General features: G+C 32.8%; 3 protein-coding genes across 3 annotated transcripts; 1 reads left to right on the forward strand and 2 right to left on the reverse strand.

Annotated features, from left to right (window-relative positions):
• Positions 1–3,134: 3,134 nt before the first annotated feature.
• Positions 3,135–4,377, reverse strand: LOC140824309 (uncharacterized). The gene is made up of 3 exons (XM_073185909.1): positions 4,330–4,377; positions 3,726–3,798; positions 3,135–3,607 (listed from the first exon to the last, which is right to left on the reverse strand). Exons 1-3 carry the CDS (start codon positions 4,375–4,377, stop codon positions 3,135–3,137), a joined length of 594 nt encoding a protein of 197 aa, XP_073042010.1.
• A 2,559-nt stretch (positions 4,378–6,936) lies between these two features.
• Positions 6,937–19,244, forward strand: LOC140824704 (AT-hook motif nuclear-localized protein 11-like). The gene is made up of 6 exons (XM_073186249.1): positions 6,937–7,043; positions 7,191–7,561; positions 9,335–9,405; positions 9,514–9,651; positions 10,018–10,179; positions 18,739–19,244. Coding segments are annotated over exons 1-6 (945 nt in total). The 5' UTR covers positions 6,937–7,041; the 3' UTR covers positions 18,940–19,244.
• Positions 19,245–19,576: 332 nt separating this feature from the next.
• Positions 19,577–20,821, reverse strand: LOC140824705 (uncharacterized protein At4g22758-like). The gene is made up of 2 exons (XM_073186250.1): positions 20,308–20,821; positions 19,577–19,787 (listed from the first exon to the last, which is right to left on the reverse strand). Exons 1-2 carry the CDS (start codon positions 20,717–20,719, stop codon positions 19,624–19,626), a joined length of 576 nt encoding a protein of 191 aa, XP_073042351.1. The 5' UTR covers positions 20,720–20,821; the 3' UTR covers positions 19,577–19,623.
• Positions 20,822–21,342: the final 521 nt, after the last annotated feature.

The following is a 21,342-nucleotide window of genomic DNA, read 5'->3' on the forward strand; positions in this document are numbered from 1 at the left end:
ACCTTAAGTTACGATTAACGTACAATACAGTCCTTTAAAACTCATATATCCCGATCGAATATGCAACCACTGATATATCGAGAGTTATAAATGAATTCAATAACAATGTGATGTATCTTTGAGTAATAACAGTGACATGATATGTGCAACTAAGAAAACCTCTTTCCCTAAAACACATGTCTTGCTCTGGCTAGAGACTCCTTGCATCATAGCTCATCAGATCATATAGGATATCTTCACCCATAGACGAGCAGTGAGTTACCGATTACAATACATTTTCTCCTACATATTTCGAAACTATGCCCAACCTCGTCACCTATTGACCATCAATAAAGTCGGTAAAAAGATCAAAGTGCATGCTAATACGTAGAGCCTCTACATTGTCTCAGGTCAAATGACTAATGATATACAACCATTACCACATACTATTCCATTTGATAAGTGATAACCACTTGGAAAATTCGATGGATGGTTGTTCAGTTCATTATGAAATTATCATCTATCTGTATGAATGGACATCTCCATGCTCTTATCCATCAAACATGTTGTTTACATCATAGATGACAGTCTCAAACTCAAACGACATTTATCTTTATTTTAGGTGGATGAATCAATTTAAAACATGTTTAGAATATACGGTACGATTCCTAATAAGATTTACGATCTTACGTTGATAGAAAGACCTTACTTTATGCATTTTCCAAGTGAAACAGAAGATTTTGTCCAAGTTTTGATCAGATTGTCCAACATTTGATTTTCAATCATGATTACTTGGAGTTCAGATCACACGTTTTCATTATATATCATTAGCATATTCATTTTGGTCTTTAAATTGTCTAGCTCGTCAGGTTGTATACAACTCGAACTGCTAGACTTATCGTTAGACATTTGTTTTCTGCTTTGACTTTATCAAATATCTACGAAAATCTTTTATACTCCATCACCATATCATTTAGTTCATAGATTAGATCATCTTGTGCAAATTCATATGAGGTAAGTCAAATATCTCACCATTGTTGGATCCCAGATCATCATCAGCCATTATACATTTGACTGATTCTTCATCATTCTCGTTTGTATACATTATCCGAACTAGAGGTTTCAGAATCTAACTGGGCCCACTTACTTTTTCTCTCTTCTACCACCAAATTTTTTTGTTCTCTTGTTTTTCTGAAATATTTATTTTCATCTTTGGTTCTTCTTTTCTTAGATGATTTCTTCTCATCTTTCTTTGGTACGGTGCACCCAACAATGATGTAGCATGTCCTGCCACAATTAAAACATGCTTGATCAGACGAGTTTGTCTCTTTTTGTAATTGTTTTTCTTAATGAAATTACTGTGATTTTTCCTCATCAATTTCCCAAACTTCTTGACAAAAAGAAACATAAGGCCATTGCTCAATTGTTATGTACATATTGATGGAGACTCTGCAGCTACAACAAGAGCTTTTGTCGTTTGTGGAATATATTACTCTTCTTCATTCCTTGTTCCTAGCTCGAACTCGTAAACTTTCATATTAGCAAACAGATCATGCAACTCGAGTTTATTCAGATCTTTTGATTCATGCATGGCTATGGTCTTGACATCTCACTCTTTTGGAAGTTCTCTTACACTTTCAATACATCTTCTCGGTTGTTGTACTCATTTCTAATAGCAGTCAGCTCGATTACAATGCTATCTCTCATCGAACCCGTTCATGGTCTCTCTAAATTTCATCTTGATGTTGTCAAATTTCTTAATAGATGCCAATCTTGTTTTCTTTGGTTTGATCGTTACCTTCACATAGTTGAGTCAACTTCTCTCAGATTTCTTTATCTATAGACAAATCTTGATCTTACTAAACATATTTTTATCGAGTATTTTGTAAAGTATATCCTTGGCTACATTATCCAGATTTAATTTTTTTTGTCCTCGGAAGTTCACTCCATTCTTGGTTTATCCACCATTTGGGGAGCTCAATTTGATATTGCTACAAGAGTATTAATCTTCACGATCTTCATGGATCCATTAGTTATGACACACATCTTCATCTTGGGCTAACAGGTGTGCATGTATCCAAAATTTCCATTCATAATATTATTCCTTAGAAAACATATGGATCTTATTAAAAGATGCCATCGGTGTATATCAAATATTCAGATATCTGATAACTCAATTTCTGATACCACTTGTTGGAATCAAATATAAGTTTAGAGGGGTTGAATAAATTTATAAACAATTATAGCATATTTTCCAATCAAAATGGGTTAGCAGCTTGAAATAGTTTCTAATCAAACTAAGTTATTCAAGCAACTAAGAAGTATAGAAGTGTCGAAAAAGCTCATTGAACAAACCGAATAAAATATACGCAGAAAGAATTAGATCAGATAAGCGAGTGATTGAAAGTAAATGAAGTTTAGAGTTTGTTCATGAAAGTTCAAAGACAATACTTCTACGTCCCCACTTCTTCTATCTCCAGAATGATTCTACTAGAAGATTTAATTAATACAACCCTTGTACCAAACTCACTTTAGCTCGGTTTAACAACCTTCTGAGCATAAACTCCTAGCAACTACACAACAATCTCAATCTATTCAAAAACGTATTTCTGTCAGTTACAAGCCTATCGCTACAATGTAATTCAAATGAACAATAGATAAGTGAGAAAATAAACAAGTGCACAAAGTTATCCTCAATCAGATAGAATTTAAGTAGGGTGTATTCAATGTAGAGATTTAGTGACTTTTTTAAATGATAGATTTTCGTGGATTTGGTATATTTTTATTGACTTTTATAGAATCTTACAGATTTGTGAAAGAAGTTCATAGATTTTTGTAGACTTTTTGCAAGATTTTGATAGATATTTGCAAATTTTTTGATTGATGATGCAAATTTTTTACTTTTATGGGTAACATCTTCACTTCGAAATAAACTTACTTATTTAAAAAGTAAATATGTTTAATGTATGAAAAAAATCACAATTAATTTAACAAAATCAAAATTCCAATCCCGATGTCTATTCAATATGCATAAATGATTAATCAATAAAATTTTAATTTATCAGCATATATAAAAATTTAATCAATATCGATAAATAACTAATCAAAATATTATGAAATTTAATAAATTTTAAGCAGCTTTTTATGAAAAAAATTTAAGATTCGTTATTGTCAATATCATCAACGTCACTCCACATTCGATTTCCTATAGCATCCCTCCATGGATTTGAATTTGCTCGTTGTTGTTCTTCAGTGTCAAATATTTGATCAAAGTTGTTATCCTCGTAAATTTGTTCTGATGATGGTTGTGGAACTTCATTATCTGGTTCAACTGGAAATTCATCACATCGACACTCCTTTTGAAGAAAATTGTGCAATCCAGCACAAGCCAATACGAGCTCCGCCTGTGTTGTATATGGAAATGGAGGAGCAGTTTTGAATATTTTGAACCGCGATTTAAATATACCAAATATCCTCTCAATGACGTTTCTCAAAGAGGCATGATGAAGATTGAATAACTCTTTTGCATCTTCAGGGTGACGACCTTGGCCAGTGAATTCTTGAAGATGATAACGAACACCTCTAAAAAGAGTCAAGAATTGACGTCGATTTGAATATCCACAATCCACTAAAAAAATTTACTTATCAAACAGTATTTGTATAATCAAGAAGTTAATAGATAACATATATAATCTTGAAAAATTACAAAATTTTAAAATAAGTAGCACATAGAAAAAAAAAATTACCTTGTGGCACCTTAAGCCCGTTATATCTTGATAAAACATTTGTCAATATGTTTGAATCATGGGCAGATCTTTCCTACCCACTGAGCACATATATAAATTCTAAATTAAAGTTACAGGCTGCTAAAATATTTTGAGAAATTGTCCTGTGACGATTACGATAGAGTAAAAAATCAACAAAAAAAATAAATAATAGAGTAAAAAATCAACAAATTGCAAATTCTATTTTATTGAGTTGGGACTTGAGCGTAGAGACGAGTGAAATTGGCTTTTTAAATTATGAATACAAATATATCGAGTTTATAGAATATATCAAACAAACTTTCGAGAAAATTGAAAATAAACTGCAATACAATTGTATCAAAATCTGTTTGAAAACAAACTTCAATTAAAAAAAACAGATTTATAAATGCTTTTTCGATAAATTTTGAAAACAAAACTCAATACAAAACAAACAAACTCAAGACATCAAATTTTGAAAACAAATTTCAATACAAATGTATTTGGTAAATTATGAAAACAACTATGAATTTAGAACTATTATTTTTTTTAGTATTCCAACGTTATAAGAACAATCTAGTAAAAAAATTATTTATCTATCACACACCATTTGATTCAAACGATAAACATCTATGCAAAAATTTGGATCACACATATAAACAGATATAAATAAACAACAAACGAAACACAGAAAGAAATACATAGAAATCATAATATTTTTTTTAAATCAAATCAATAATGATTCAAGAGAGGAATCATACCTCTGAAATTCGATGCTCGACTTATCTTTAGAGAGGAGAAAAGCGTCGTCTTTGAATGAAGAAGAGAGATATATGTCTGAAAAAGATATTTTATTTGATTAAAAGTCTATCAAAATCTTTAGGGTGAATTGAAGACATTTTTTGAGTTTTTATAGTTGTACCTAGAGTTTTAAGGTTTGTACATAAAGAATTATATTAGAATCATTGTAAATCTATGGAAATATTAGATATCTATAGATTTTTATAAATTTTTAAAAAGTTAAGATTGACACTAGATTTTTTAAGACTCTAGAAAAATCTAATTTGAATACCACTAAACTTTTATAGAGTTTATAAAAGTCTGTGTTCAATACCTCTATACTTTTAAACTCTACAAAAATCAATAAAAATAATTAAATTTCCAAGATTGAATACACCCCCCTAAGTGTGTGCATATCAGCTTGAAAATATAAATTTGAAAGATGCTAATAAGAATTCAGAAATGTCTGTAACATCAGAGATTTAGAGTTTCAATTGTCTTCAACATTTCTGATGCTTTCCTTTTTTATATAGATAATTGTCCCAACGACAATAAATTTAAACGGTACTCACATATGTACTAGATGCCCAACAATATATCCGAAAAATCCACGTATCCTTGTCGTCTTTTCAGATATAGTACTAGTAAAATAAATTCTTTTGGACGCTAGCTAGATATGGTAACCGACAGATCTTTTAGAGAATGTGACTTGTCTTTGCCGATCAAATTCAAATTGAACTCTCAGGGAACTATCTCTTGTACGCAGAAAATGTTTCAGACCTGTCTGATGATCAGCTCAATTGGTCTTTTCTGACTTAAGTGATGCAGCTCAATTTATCCTTGATAAGTCAGATTGGTACCATTCTATTCTTTAAGCTCATCAGTCCAATACTGATTTAGCTCAGTTATGTTCTGTTCTCTTAAACGATATTTAACTATTTAACAATATTTGTCAAGTCTATTCAGTTTCTTGTCCACCGGTTCAGTAATTTGTATCAAACTGACACTGTCGTAGATTAGTTTAATATTATCTGATACGTTTAGTTTATATTTATCAAAATTAAAACCAAATTTCTATCTTAACAGTGATCAACGGGTGTTTTGCAGTCACTGAAAAACAAAAACCCGAAGAATTGGCGTCACTGGCTCCGAGTTACTTCAACTCGTTATTACATGGTGTTTTGCAACAAGCGGGTTAGTCAAATTTCAATAAATTTTCGACTGAACATTTACAGACTTTTTTCTATATCATAGAATGATTTATATATTTCATTAATGTAATAAAAATAGTTGTTCAAGCACGTTATAATAAAACCAGTACAAGGACAAAAAATATTAATAATTGCAATGAACTCACTAGTTTACAAGGAGACAAAAACTTGTGTGAGACAGTTTCACAGGTCGTATTTTGTGAGACATATCTCTTATTTGGGTCATCCATAAAAAAATATTATTTTTTATGCTAAAAGTATTATTTTTTATTGTGAATATCGGTAGAGTTGACCCGTCTCACAAATAAAGATTCGTGAGACCGTCTCACAAGATACCTACTTTTACAAGGACAGGAGTATCGAAAATATAATTGATTTAAAAAAATACATTAGTGCACATAAATCGGCCGTATATCAAATTAAATGAATTGGGGAAGAATAATTACAGGAAATTGAGAAATTAAATGGTATACAAGAAATATATGAGAATCAAATAGTTTTTTAGAAGATTGTAACTGCTAAAAAAATTAGAAAAAAATTTAAGAATATTATTTTCATTTTAAAAACAAAAATACTAAAATAAAATGTGAGTAACAACACTTCATAGATGGCACAATTCACTACAAATAAAGAAAAAATCAATTTAAATGTTATTTATACATTATATACTACTTTTATCCCTATTTTGTTGGTGATTTATTGACATATATATTACATTTAATTCGATTTTATCTTCGGGACAGCGACAAAATTAAATAAATTAATTCACCGTTGTCGCAATAATTTAAGTAATATCGACGTAATTCGAATAGATTATTTTATTCCAACTTTTACAGTAATATCTATACGAGATTTCGAGTTCTTCTATTTCATAATTGATACACAAAATAAATTAATACAAATAAAGAAAGACAGGAAAATTACAGCACTCTATGATTTTGTTTTCCATTTTGTCAAAGAAACAATAATATTTCAATAATGATAATATTTTTTTATTCTGAAAATAAATATTTTCTTCCTTTTCAAATCTAAAAGATTTAAAATATCCCGATTATTAATTAGTAATTACTCCATATTAAAAGGTTCCCAATTTTTTTAAAAAAAATATATTCGACGACAAAAATGAAGAGGCTATGATGGTATTCTTGTAATTCACTCAAAATCCTCTCCATAAAAAGCGTATACAGCCGTTTTTTAATTATCAAATTCTCATCATTTGGACTGAAAAGTTCACCAAAATTCTAAAAACCTCACAAATCTCTCTTCAACCAGACAAAGAAAGACTTCCTTCTCCAATCTGCCACTCTCTTCATATACATACAGCGTAAATGTACGTATATTCACGTACATGTGTGTGAGATTTCACAAGCATGAAAAGCAACATTCTCCAATACATTTATGTGCATCAAATCTTCTTCTTCTTTTTTTTGTTTTCTATTTTTTTACTAATTGGAGTTTGATTTATTTATATTTGTAGGGATCATGAGTTGTCAATAATGGAGGAGGAAATCGATACCAGTGTTCCGCTCCCCGATTCGGACCTTGTAGAGCCGGAGATTCCGGTGAGTCCAGGGGAAGAAAATGCCGCTGATATGGTCGTAAACATGGTTGAGAGGACGAACGATGTGGACGATGAGAATATTGGGGTGATTGTTGACGTTGAAAACGGCAGCAGCGGTGGCGGTGAGTTTAAGGAGAGAAGGAAGAGAGGGAGGCCAAGGAAGGATGCAGAGGACCTTGGGCATCAGGAACTGGTATTGACGCCGGAATATTTGGCGACTCAGCAGAAGAGGGGGCGAGGTCGCCCAAGGGGCACCGGGAAATGGCAGACGCTGGCCGCATCTTTTGGTATCATTTCTGTTGATTTAAGACTTCATTTTTTTAACAAACTGGAATACGAATGGACGTATATGTATTTTTTTTTTTCAAGTAAGTTTTTGTTAGACAATCGAATTTTTATACGTGAGATGGATCAACTTACCAATATTCACAATAAAAAGTAATAATCTTAGCATAAAAAATAATATTTTTTCATGGATGACCTAAATAAAAGATCCCTCTCACAAAATACACACAAGTTTTTGCCTATTTTTATTCCTAAAAATTGTAAATTATTTTATTTTTTTAAATTTAAATTACATGTAATTTTTAAATGGATATAAAGCATACCAAGTCAAAGTCCATGTGAAATAAAATAAAAGAAATTATTGTCTTAAAAAAATATATTATATTTTATGACAAAAATTCATTTCATGGACCTAATTGTAACCGTATAACAAATGCCTAATCAAAATAAGGTGGTGTTATAGAAATGGTTTTAATTTTAGGCAAAAACTTGTGTGAGACGGTCTCACGGGTCAAATTTTGTGAGACGGATCTTTATTTGGGTAATCCATGAAATAGTATTGCTTTTTATGCTAAGAGTACTATTTTTTTGGTGAATATGGGTAGGGTTGACCCGTCTCACAGATTGATATCCGTGAGACGGTCTCACATGAGACCTACTCTTAATTTTATTACATGTCATTTTCTGTTTTATTTTTTCAAGAGAAATTAATTCATTCTAATTATCTTCTAAATTAGTAAATTTAAAATTTTGAATAATTCATTTATCTAATAAATAGTTAAATTAATTGTTATTTTATGAATTTTTTTAATTAAAATATGTATAATGCTTGTTATAAAATTTTGCAAGTTGGTAACTACTTATTATACTAATAGTTTATTTAGTTATTAAATTAAATTATTTGTTTAAATAAATTAAAATAGTTATTTAAAATTGTTTTCATTGAAGTAATTGCGTAGACTTATTAAGAATAATTTATTTTAATACATTTTTGTATGTATATTTTATGGAATAAAATAATTATTGAAAATAAAATTGTAGGTAATATTTAGAGAATATTTTTTTGGTGTTGAGTTTGGAATGGATGAGTTGAAGACATTTTATATTTAGTGCAAACATTGTGTTATTTTAGTGCAAAATCTGCACTAAAATAAAATATATGGCCTAATAATTGGAAAATAAAACTATGCGAAATTGAAATAATTTTTGTGAACCTTGCTTAGAAGTTTAAAAACTATTGAAATTTCAAATTACCTATGTTTTTCATGGGAAGATTTTTTTGAAAAAAATATTTATATTCAGGGTTTGTATAGTTATGTTTGTGATTTTGATACTCTTTGTTTTAGTCATTTATCTTTTATTTTATAACAATTTTAATCTTTTTTCATCGGGAGTACTAATGACAATACACATGTCATCATCGCATTGATGTCACATCAACGCCACATCCAAAATTATTAAAATTGATTCCAAAAGAACCAAAGATAATAGACTACGATTGAAATTTAATAAAATAAAATATCAAAATTACAACATAACAAACATATATAGCAAGAAATGCAATTTCTCTTATATTTATGTTTTTGTGGATCTGATATTTATTTTGTTGATTTGTTTTCTTCGAAATCCATGTTTTTTCCTCCGGTTTTTCAGAGGTTGTTATGGTTTATTGTATAGATACACAATTTTCTACAAAATCTTTTAGACATGATTTACGTACAACGTTTCAATACATACGGTACTGTTCCATAAGATGTATAATTATGACTTTGAAGGAGGAATGGCTGTAAGCGCCGCAGCTGGGAGCAACTTCACACCTTATACGATGATTATCCCAACAGGAGAGGTAATATTAAATAATTAATTAATTAATTAATGTGGTACAATTAACCAATCAAGATTAATATGATTTTTAAATAATAGTTGTTTGGACTGTGATTTATGATGATTACAGAACATTGCTCAGAAGATTTGGTCCGTCTCTCAAAGCCAAAGAGCTTCTGATTCCATCTGTGTGCTTTCAGCTTCGGGTGCTGTTTCCATTGCAGAGATTCTGCAACCTGGTCCACTTGGAGCCACTGTCAAATACGAGGTAGAATCATTGTTTTCATATCCATTTAGACATCTCTATATTGTACAAACACTATGTGATATGCATAAGATATTTTGGAAAGAAAATTTGGCATATTTTGATCTTTGTATTTTGTATATTCTTCATTATTTGGTTATTTTGCAGTTTTGGTTTACTACTTCATATTTTTCTCTTTTAATCTTTTTTTATCTTTGACATGATACCGAAAAATGATTATTTGTCAACGAAAAAACTGATGTAGCGACGACCATTGATTACACTTTCTATGTCATATCAATATTACAGTAAAAAATGACTTATATTGAAAAAAAAAAAAAAATTAGCACTCCACCATGTCTTCTATATCTTAATTTTGCTCTTTTTTAGGGCCGCTTTGATATTGTTAGTTTGAGTGGCTCGCATATCTACACCGAACGGGGGCTTGGGGGACGAAGACTTGCTCGGTTGAGCATTCAGCTGGCAAATCCTGATGGGCGTATCTTCGGTGGCGTCGTGGGGGGCTGGCTCATTGCTGCTGTCCCCACTCAAGTAAGCTCTGTTTCTCTCTGTAAGCGCGTGCAATTCTCTATAATTCATGCACACAAGAATGTGCACACATTTCTGGCTGAAACTGCAATATTTCGAAGAAATTATACATAACATCTTTTCTAAAATCTTTTGATGAAGTCGACCACCGGAAAAATAACTTTTTTTGCTCCATTAACTTATCTCGTTTTAAGCTTTAATTCATCAAGCATTCCAAGTTTGATTTTGATATAATAAATTTGACCTTTTTTTTTTCTGCTTTAAGCTTTATTTCGTCGAAGTGTTTATTGTTGGTCCAACGTGCGGTAATTTGACATAATAAACCCGAAAATAAAAAATAAACTGGACACCGAGATTTACGTGGAAAACTCCTAAAAATTATTAGGGTAAAGAACCACAGGACAAGATAAAAAGAATTCCACTATAATATTTTGTGTTGTACAACTCACTCAATGTGTTTCCAAAGAGAACATACAATCTCTTAATACAAGAGAACAAAACACCTCACAAATATTATAGAAGTAAGCACTCAAATGCTTATAAGATGATAGAAAACTCGAAGAATGGATGATTTGAAATGAGGGGAAGATGGACCTATTTATAGCTGAGTTTCGGATGTGAAATCGCGTAAGGAAAAAACGCATCTTCCTTTCGTCTGCAATTTTCATATCTTGTCTTCCATAAATTTCAACAAATGCGTGTTCAATTTATTTAGCTGACCCCATCATTAATGACATTTGCCGACATTTCTCCCACTTAGAGATTTGATTGAGAATCAAACACATCTCTACACATCTTTTCAATCTTGTCATTCTCTGGTGCTTACATTTTTGCTAGGCCACTTGAGGATCTACACCGCTCAAACTTATCAGTGTTCATTGTCTTGGTCAGAAAATAAGCTATGTTATCTTTTGTATGTATCTTCTGCATATTCACGCTTCATTCTTCTACTACTTCCCGTACAAAGTGAAATTGGACTCGAATGTGTTTCGTCCTGGAATGAAAGGCTGTATTCCTTGCGATGTGCAAGACACTCAGACTATCACAAAACAAAGGAACATTCTCTTGTTTTTGTCTGATTTTCTCCAATAACCTTTTAATCAATATTGTCTACTTGCAAGTTTGAGTAGCTGTCATATATTCTGCTTCCGTCGTACATAATGCCACAACTGTTTGCAGTTTTGAAACCCAGCTTACTGCTCCCCTTCGCAAGTGTAAATACATAACCGGTAGTAGATTTCCTCTTATCAAGATCACCTGCATAATCTGAATCGACATAACCCTTGAGTGTAAAATCCGATCCTCCATAACATAATGCAGCATTTGAGGTACCCTTAATATATCTAAGGATCTTCTTAACAATGCTCCAATGCTCTCGTCTTGGATTCGCCATAAACCGACTAACTGCTCCTACTGCTTGAGCAATGTCCGATCTTGTACAGATCATAGCGAATATCGAACTTCCCACTGCTGATGCTTATGGTACTCGAGACATCACAATCCTCTTTGCTTCATTGCTAAAACATATCTCAAACGATAACTTGAAGTTAACAGGAAGAGGGGTCGAAATTGGCTTACTATCTTGCATGTTGAAGCATTCCAAGATTTTCTTCAAATAATTTTTATGAGAAAACCAAATCTTTCTGTTACTTCTGTCTAGGTGAACTTACATCTCTAGAATCTTGTTTGCTGGTATCAAGTCTTTCATATCAAATTCTCAGACAACCGTGCCTTCAATCATTGGACCTGATCTTTGTCTGGGTCTGCTATCAACATGTCGTCCACATACAATAACAAAATAATATAATCATCACCAGGCCTCTTGAAATATGTAAAAGGGTCTGCACTCAGTGTGTTGTATCCAAGACTCATGATATAAGAATCAAATCTCTTGTACCAACACCTCGACACCTGTTTGAGACCGTACAGAGATTTGTTCAACCTGCAAACCAAGTTCTCTTTTCTTTTTTCCTGCAAAACCTTCTGGCTGGAGCATATAGATTTTCTTCAAGATCTCCATGAAGAAACGTTGTTTTCATATCTAGCTGTTCTAGATGTAGGTCAAACACCGCACACAATGCCAGCACCACTCTGACTGTTGTAAGCCGAACCACAAGAGAAAATATTTCATTGAAGTCAATGCCTTCTTTTTGAGTATACTTTTTTATTACCAATCTAGCACGATACCACTCCACTTAGTTATTGTCATCACGCGTGATCTTATAGACCCATCTGTTTCCAATGGCTTTCCTCCTTGTGGTAGTGTAACAAGTCCCAAGTTTTATTCTTGTCTAATGCCTTCAACTCTTCTTGCATTGCTATCATCCACAAGGATACATCCGAGCTTTGAGTAGCCTCGTGGAAACTCGATGGCTCACCATTATCTGATAGTAGACAATATGCAATATTGCTTTCAATGACATAATCTGAAAGTCAACCTGGTAGTCTTCTGTCTCGAGTTGACTGCCTCACATTGGAAACTTTAGATAAACATGCTCTTGTTTTTCGTGCTTTGTTACTGCTTCACAAGAAATTTGACTTTCAGTCCGTCTTAATTTCCACTGAAATATAGTAGTTTCTGAATTCAGTGTGCCTTTGTGTCCCTCTACTTTATCTTCCTCGAAGATAACGCGGGGTGTATTCAATTTAGAGTTTTAATGACTTTTTCATATGATAGGCTTTAATGGATTTGATAGATTTTTATGGACTTTTACAGAATCTCACAGATTTATAAACAAATTTATGTGAATTTATGTTGCTTTTTTGGAAGATTTTTATAGCCTTTTGTGAATTTTTTTAATAGAATTATATACATTTTGCACTTAATTATAACATATTATTTTTTATTAATTTCTTTGAACCAATAATTAATAGACATACATAACATATTCAGTTTGAAATTTTTTTTCAATATTTATATTAATAAATAAATTTACTTATTTTAAAGTTAAATCATTTAATCATTATATGTGTATATATGTGGGTCTGTATGCATGTTTGTAAACTTTTTAAAATACATCAATTGATTAATGTGTAACCTTATTTTTGCATTGATAATATACATGTGAAAAGAATATTATTTAGCATTGTGTTGATATAATTTTGTATAAAATTTTATAACTTACATATTAATTGAAAATTCTAAAAATAATTTAAAAAATCATAGTTGTTGCGAGGATTCAGTTAATAAGAATTAATCGACATTTTTTTGGATAATCTTTTATTATTATTGAAGATTACAAATTTGTTATAAATCATAAAATCAATTTTAGAATTCAAAATTTCTTATGATATTAAAATAAAAAATTATTAAATAACCAATCGGCCAACTACTGAAATATTTGAAAAGAACATATGAATATATATATTATTATATTATTATTAATATATATGATCACAAGTTCAAAAATTTAGAGAGTGATGAAGATAGATGAGAGGGAGAAGAATAGGAGAGAAGATAAGAAGGGAGAGGTGATGCGAAACAGTATAGAGATAAATAAATAATTGTGTATTAGTTAGAAGTTTTAAAAAATCCATTCAAATCTTTGGGTGAATCAAATACAATTGTTGACAATTTATAATTGTATCTTAGGCTTTAATGTTTGGTATGTTAATTACATTCCATGAAAGTTATTAAAAGTCTATTGAAAATTTGAATACATCTGGACTTTTATAGAATTTTAATTAAAGTCTTTGTTGAATATCACTTGGCTTTTTAAAACTCCATGAATGTTTATTTGAATATCACTAGACTTCTATAGAGTATGTAAAAGTCTTAATTGAATATATCTAGACTTTTAAAATATACAAAAGTCATTAAAAATCAATAAATCTCTTACATTGAATACACCCCCAACATCTCTACAGATGACAAGCTTGTGTACAGTAGGATCCCACAAGCGAAATCTCTTTACTCCATCAGCATAACACAAGATACATTTTCTGGATTTAGAATCCAACTTCGATCTTTTTGCGCATTGTACATAAACTACACAGGACTTCCAAATGTATGAAAATGAGAATAATATGTCGGCTTCCTGATCCACATATCTATCGGAGTCTTCAGATCAATCGCCACTGAATGAGAACGATTGATAATATAACAAGCGATTTTGACTGCTTCTGCCCAAAATGACTTGTCTAGACCTGCAGTCCTCAACATGGCTCTTGTTCTGTCCAACAAGGTTCTGTTTATCCGCTCCGCCACTCTATTCTGCTGAGGTGTGTAAGCCGTCATGAATTGTCTTTTGTTACCCTCATGTTGACAAAATTGTTGGGATCGGTTAGGGGGATCATCGTTGAACTACAATAGCTCGGTTCTTGAAATGTTGAATACTGATGAATTAAATCATGTTTGATATGAAATCAAGCGGAAAACCCTCGAAATAAATCTTCGTAGAAACTGATTAAATATTTTGTAAACATTTAAAATATATGCAAGTTGAATGAGTAAAAATATTTTAGTTGAAGCATTTTATCAAACACTTGGTATGCAATATTTTGGTATTTGAAGAACACATAAAATGCTTCAATAATGCTTCTTTAAAACAATGAAAATGATAAGTAAATGCAATAAACAAATAGACACAAATTTGTTTATGGATGCTCAGAGACTTCAAATGCTCCTACGGCACCCCTTCTTCCCCTTGAGAAGGATATTCACTAGAAAACTTTGATTTATACAACTCTTTGTATAAACCTACTCAGCTAGGACTTACCCACTGCCTAAACTGAACTACTAGCACTCAAGATTGTAAGCAGCACCTCACAATCAGCACATTGTTTAATGTCTCATATGCAAAGACTACATATACAAGTTTATTGTCTTTGTGCAAGACTCACTCAACTAAACTTTGAAGTTCAACTCTCTTGTATATATGTGAGTGATTGTATGAGAGGAAATTATCCTTTACCGTGTACATCTCAAATGTATCCTCACACAAAGGCTTGTGCACTCAACTAGTTGATTTCTTCATGCTAACTGTCCATGCTTTGAATCCACTTCAAAAGCTCTTGTTTGATCTTCAAGATGTTGTATTTATAAGCCCAACAATGATATATACGTTATCCACAAGAATATGACCGTTTGAAAAGTTTCTGTACTGTTTTTGAAATTGCAACAGTCAAATTCATCTTGTTGGGCATTTTCCCGACTGGTCAATTGGTCAACTCTAGTCAACTCAACTGGTCAGCAGCTAGTTCAGTTCAGTTCAGTTCAGTTGGTCAGGTGTTGGTTCGGTTCAGTTCAGCTGGTTCACTTGGTCTGGTTCAGTTTAGCTGGTTCGGTTCGGTTCAGCTGGTCTGGTTCAACTGGTCTTCAGCTGGTCTGGTTCAGTTTAGTTGGTTTAATTCAACTGATCTGGTTCAACTGGTCTTCAGCTGTTCTGGTTCAGTTCAGTTTCAGCTGGTGTGCTGAAATCAGCTAGGCTGATTTCAATTTGTGCAGAACCAGTTACTTCATCGTCATTTATCAGCATCTTAAGCTTCGATTCAGACTTTGACTTCTGAAGATGATTTGTAGATCATCGTCTTATCTTTCCAACGCATACTGAATCACTTCATTTCAATAATTGAGCTGAGAGATATGACCAAAATACCACAACTGCTCATACCCAACTGATTGCTGTTTTCGTGCAATCAGTTCGGTACTTCAGCGATCAGTTAGACCATGATAACATCTGAACTTGCCCAATTGACATGAAATACACGTGTCTCAAATTAAGTTTTCTAATCAGTCCAGTTGGCGGATTGTCATTTGGATCATCCAGTTGAGAGATATCATCAAAAAACCAAAGCTTGCCAGAAATTCAGTTTGTGCAGAATTCAGCTTCAGCTTGCTTCTTGTGTTTGCAACTTCATACTTGAGTAAATATGTTAGAAATACAATAACAAGTTTTGTTAACATCAAAATCAAGATTGAGAACATGAAATGTTCCAACAAAAATGCATCAAACTCCTCATTGTTATATTCTCCTCTATTTTCAATGCTCAAACACTTGATTTTCTTTTCAGAATCAAGTTCAACCCGCGCTTTGAAATCTTTGAAGATCTGAAAAGCGTCTGATTTCTTCTTGATTGGATACACCTAACATCTCCTCGAGAAGTCATCAATGAACAAAAAAGTATCTCGCTCCTCCTAAAGATACAAGTGGTGCTTGCCAAACATCTGAATGAATCAGCTCCAATATGTTTTTTCTCTTGGAAGTAGAAATGTCAAACTTTAATCTCTGTTGTTTACTGGAATGCTCACAAAAAGTTAGTGACGCTTTTGTAAGTTCCGGCAGCAACTTCCGTTCTGAGAGAATTTTCAACCCTCGTTCTGACATATGCCCGAGCTTTCTATGTCATAACACTATTAATTCTTCTACTGAACCAATTGATGTTATAGCTAGTTCCACCTCTTTTTGTGTTTATCCCAAAAGTACATACAGATTTGCAGCAAATTTTTTCGTCTTCATAACCACAAGCGCACCCTTCACAATTTTCATGATCTCGTTCTCGATACGTGTTTTGCACCCGATGTCATCCAATTGCCCCAAGGACAAAAGATTTTTCGTCAGTCCCTTCACATGTTGTACCTCCTGTATGGTGCGAATGGAGCCATCAAACATTTTAATTTTGATAGTACTGACCTCAGCGATTTCCAAGGCATGATCGTTTTCCATGAATACAGATCCTCCTTATACTGTTCAAAATGATCAAACCATTCTCTCCGAGACGTCATGTACCACGTTTCTCTTGAATCCATAATCGATGTGTTACAAAATTTGTGTCTGCCTTCTACAACTGTTGCTAATTCACTGAATAATATTTCACCACTGTCTGAAGTATTGTCCACATTTCCTTGAGAACCTTTTTCGATACTCGTACACTCTTACTTGAAGTGCTCTTTACCGCCACATTTAAAGCAGTAAATATTTTTCTTTTTACTTCTCGACTTTGATCTACCTCGTCTTTGGCTCTCACTGGAGTCACGGTCCATAAATCTTTCTTTTATCATCGGCAAAGTTTCTGCCTGCTTCGAAGTTACTAACCTATCTTTCTTATTCTTGCACCGGATTTCTTCACCGAGAACCGCAGTTAAGACATTGTCGAATTTTAGAAAGCTCACAAGAATATTGTTGGTTATGTTGATGATAAGTTGATCATATGAATCTGGTAGACTTTGAAGTAAAAGCTCTGCACGTTGATTTTCCCCTATTTTATGCCCCATGGAAGTGAGTTGGGAAAATAGAGTATTTAGTGTGTTAATATGGTCGGTCATCGATGAGGATTCCGTCATCCAAAGAGTATAAAGTCTTCTCTTTAGGAAAAATCATGTTGTGTAATGACTTGATCTCGTACATTTTTCTCAGGGTATCATAGATAACTTTTGCTGTTTTTATCTCAGAGATACTTGACAAAACTTCGTCTGTTATAGTCAAGTATAAATTGGTAACATCATTATCATTCATCTCATTCCACTTTCTATCGTCCGTAATTTCCACCGGTCTATCTCCAATAGCCGTCAAGCAATTCTCCTTTCTTAAAACTGCTTGTATCTTTATTTCTACAACATAAAATTGCTTCTGTTGAACTTTGTTATCTCGTACCTTCCCGCAATTATGTCTACAACAATTTAGTAGACTGGACAAAATTAATCCCGCCTTAATAAAAAAAATCTTTTCTGATATGGAAGATCAGTCTAGGCTACAACCACAGAGCATACTAAGAATTTTAAGAAATTTTAAACCAAGGCTCTAATACCACTTGTTGGTCGCACGCGGTAATTTGAGATAATAAACTCGAAAATAAAGAATAAAACCGAGATTTACGTGAAAACCCCTAAAAATTATTAGGGTAAAAAACCACGGACAAGATGAAAAGAATTCCACTATAATATTTTGTGGTGTACAACTCGCTCACTGTGTTTCCAAAGAGAACACAATCTCTTAATACAGGAGAACAAAACACATCAGAAATATTATAGAACTAAGCACTCAAATGCTTATAAGATGATAGAAAACTCGAAGAAGGGATGATTTGAAATGAGGGGAAGAGGCACCTATTTATAGCTGAGTTTCGAGTGTGAAACCATGTAAGGAAAAAAATGCATCTTCCTTTCGTCTGCAATTTTCAATCTCGTCTTCCATAAATTTCAACAAATGTGTGTTCAATTTATTTAGCTGACCCCATCATTAATGACAGTCGCCGACATTTATGTGATAGTTAAATAAATATTGACGTGATATTGAAAAATGTTGACATCAAACCGAGTGACAGGACTGAGGTCATGGCAACAAATACCAATGACTTGGACGACTTATTTTAAAATTGGTTGTTGAAATTCTCGTGTCGATGGTTTTGCGTGATACTTACTTTTTTCCGTGACATGAATGCAGTGTGCTTTTTGTCTGTTGAGTATATATTCTTAGAATTAGCGTTGGCTTTACTCTTTTAATTTCTGGTCCACATATTTTTGGTTTAATTCAATGTATTTTTTCAGCTATCTAAGATTTTGATTGGTCGGAATTTTAAATATTAATTTGTCGACATTGATCCAAAATTTAACATACTTTGCAGCTAGTGGTCGCGACCTTCAAACAGAATACAAAGGAGCTTCCGAAGGCCAGGCCAATTAGCCGTGGCGTCCCAGTGGCTACCTCCGTGCCGACCGCTCCTCCGAATGCCGTAATCGGAAATGTCATAACTGAGTCTGAAGAGAATCATGCTTCTCCGTCCGCTGTCCATGTAAACTCTCCGCAATCGTTCCCAGGATCGTAATTTCCGCTTCCCAATTACCCCAGGAAGAAAAAACCACATTTGATTTGTGTAATATTAAGTTGCAAAGTTTGTTAGTCTATTGGTATGAAGAGTGGGGAGCTTCAAATTTTACGTAGAGAAATGAAGATTGAAGTGCTGGATAATTTTTTTAAAAATGAAGTGGAAGAGGCCAGTGCTTTCCGACTCCACCTTTCGGTAGTCAAATTTTGTTTGTTGTATTGTTATTTTAGTACAACATTTAGGCTGCACAATTTTTTCATTGATTTCCTGGTGGTATTCCTCAGTTATTTGGTTTGAAAAATAGAAGACACGATTCTTGACTCTCTTTTTTGTTGGGATAAATTTAAGTGTTTTTATTTTTATCAAATAGACCACAATCAGTCGAATTTATTAAAAAATAATTCACTTGATAATGTAATTTATTCTTTACTCTAAATATGTGATACAAAGATTCTGACTAAATAATTTGATCAAATTATGTGTATAATACAGCCATGGCACAATCATAGAAATATCCAAGTGACAATAATTTTTTGACATTTGTACAATGTCGGGGCCTCGTAAAAGTGAGAGGCGTGTCCTAATTAATAACTAGACTATCATATTTCCTTAAATCGAGCGCTATTGAGATAGGAAATTAAAAATTGTTGTCTCAAAATTGAGTGTATATATGTAATTGACTAATTAAAAATTGAAATCCATGAATTTGAGCCAAGGTAGTCCTTGTTTCTTGGCCGCCCTTGAACAGCTTGAGGTGGGCGGTGCGCCACCAATTCCTGCCGCCGTGTTCCGGCACAGAAAGAAATTTCTTGACCCCAATGCAATTAGCTTCTCTTCCACCTTTAAACCTATATGCACCGTAATGTTATTTTCAAGTTCATGTTAAACTTGTCGTGGGAAAATTAGAAAAGAAATTACCTAAGAAACTATCAAATCTTAAAAAGTACAAGTTAAAAAAGAGAATAGAAATTGTATTGAAAAATAAATAAAAAAGATTTAATCAAATAAATTGGATAATTATAAATAATATGAATGCCCTAATGAATAAATCCGCAAGATATACAAAGGAATTTGGTTGAAATGAACACAAGAGTCGTCTGACAGTTTTAAAAAATACACTATTTTTTGTTTTGTTTTTAAATATAATATAATAGAGTTATTGACTGTAATCTTTAAAAAAAAAGAATTTCGTGTATTTAAATTTAGGATAATATCTTTTGAAATATTATTATAAAGAAAAAATATATATTCATATCTTTCTCCTTATTTATTTTTATTTTTTTAAAAAAAAAATAAGGAGAAAAAGATCTCATCAATCCTAAAGTTAATAAAACAAATTACGAACGAAATTAAGTTGATGATACTAACTTTCCAAGGAAAACTGGGAATAATGGAGCTCGAAGTCGGCCGCGTCGGTGGACGGCAGCAGTGGCCGCCGCCCCTCCTTAACATACAGCAGCAGCACCGCAGAAATCAAGTCCTTGACCGACGCCTCAGGCGACATCACCACCTGCACGGGGCCGAGGATCCTCTCTATCGTCACTTTCAACAGCAATTTCGTAGGCTTCGACGGCTTTCCTTTCGACGCCACGTCCTCAAATCTGAGCCCTGTGACTCTTTTTCCATCCAGAATATCCGGCACACTCCTCGGCCTTGACAACACCTCCAACGCCCCTCCGCCACCATCTCTGACGTTAAACGAAGGCGACATCTCCGAGACGCACCTCTCCTTCATGTAATATTCTTGACCAGCTCCTTTCCGCTGATTCTTCGGCGACATACTTTCAATGGCCGGGTCTGTAAATTGCGGAGACGTGTCTGCGTAGAGAAACCGGAAAGATAACTGCGAATTGCAGGGTACACTTTGTATGGAAAAGAAGACGAAATATATATTCGGAAATCTCCAGTGTGATGCCACATGTACATGATTTAGTGAGCAATGCACCGAAAAGACGTGTCCGGTTGTACTGGCCCCTTTTGTGGGAGAGGCAGGCGTGTACGTGTTGTACGAATCTTCGGTTAAGTTCAAATTAAAGAATTATTTTAATTTTTCATATTTTATATTTTGTAGGTACGTAGAATTTAGGGACACTTTTGGATAAAATCCCTGATCATAAAATCAATTTTACATTAAGTCTTTATGTCATAATATTATATTTTTCATTTCCTAATACACAATTTTTTTTTTGAATTGACTCCCTACTTCATATTTTATCTTATTTCCCCTTTAATTCAATTTTATTTCCACAATTACAATAATTTTCTTCTCTTCCCCCAATATGATATAGTTACTGTTATTTGATAGATTAATGATATTAATTAAATCTACCTTAATTTGTGGTACTAGATCTTCGACAATATGGTACACTTTGACAAAAAACGTGGTACTTTGGAAGCTATATT

This window comes from Primulina eburnea, chromosome 2, assembly GCF_022965805.1.
Source record: "Primulina eburnea isolate SZY01 chromosome 2, ASM2296580v1, whole genome shotgun sequence".
NCBI lineage: Eukaryota > Viridiplantae > Streptophyta > Magnoliopsida > Lamiales > Gesneriaceae > Primulina > Primulina eburnea.

Bases quoted from the DNA above. Each gene is read 5' to 3' on its own strand.
- LOC140824309 (XM_073185909.1), bottom strand. From the start codon at position 4,377: ATGTGTGATCCAAATTTTTGCATAGATGTTTATCGTTTGAATCAAATG. The intron at 3,799-4,329 runs GTGTGTGATAGA...CTCAGTGGGTAG, and splicing joins TTTATCGTTTGAATCAAATG to GAAAGATCTGCCCATGATTC. The intron at 3,608-3,725 runs GTAATTTTTTTT...AAATTTTTTTAG, and splicing joins CGGGCTTAAGGTGCCACAAG to TGGATTGTGGATATTCAAAT.
- LOC140824705 (XM_073186250.1), bottom strand. From the start codon at position 20,719: ATGTCGCCGAAGAATCAGCGGAAAGGAGCTGGTCAAGAATATTACATG. The intron at 19,788-20,307 runs GTTAGTATCATC...CGGTGCATATAG, and splicing joins TTCCCAGTTTTCCTTGGAAA to GTTTAAAGGTGGAAGAGAAG.
- LOC140824704 (XM_073186249.1), top strand. The intron at 7,562-9,334 runs GTATCATTTCTG...ATGACTTTGAAG, and splicing joins GACGCTGGCCGCATCTTTTG to GAGGAATGGCTGTAAGCGCC. The intron at 9,406-9,513 runs GTAATATTAAAT...TGATGATTACAG, and splicing joins TGATTATCCCAACAGGAGAG to AACATTGCTCAGAAGATTTG.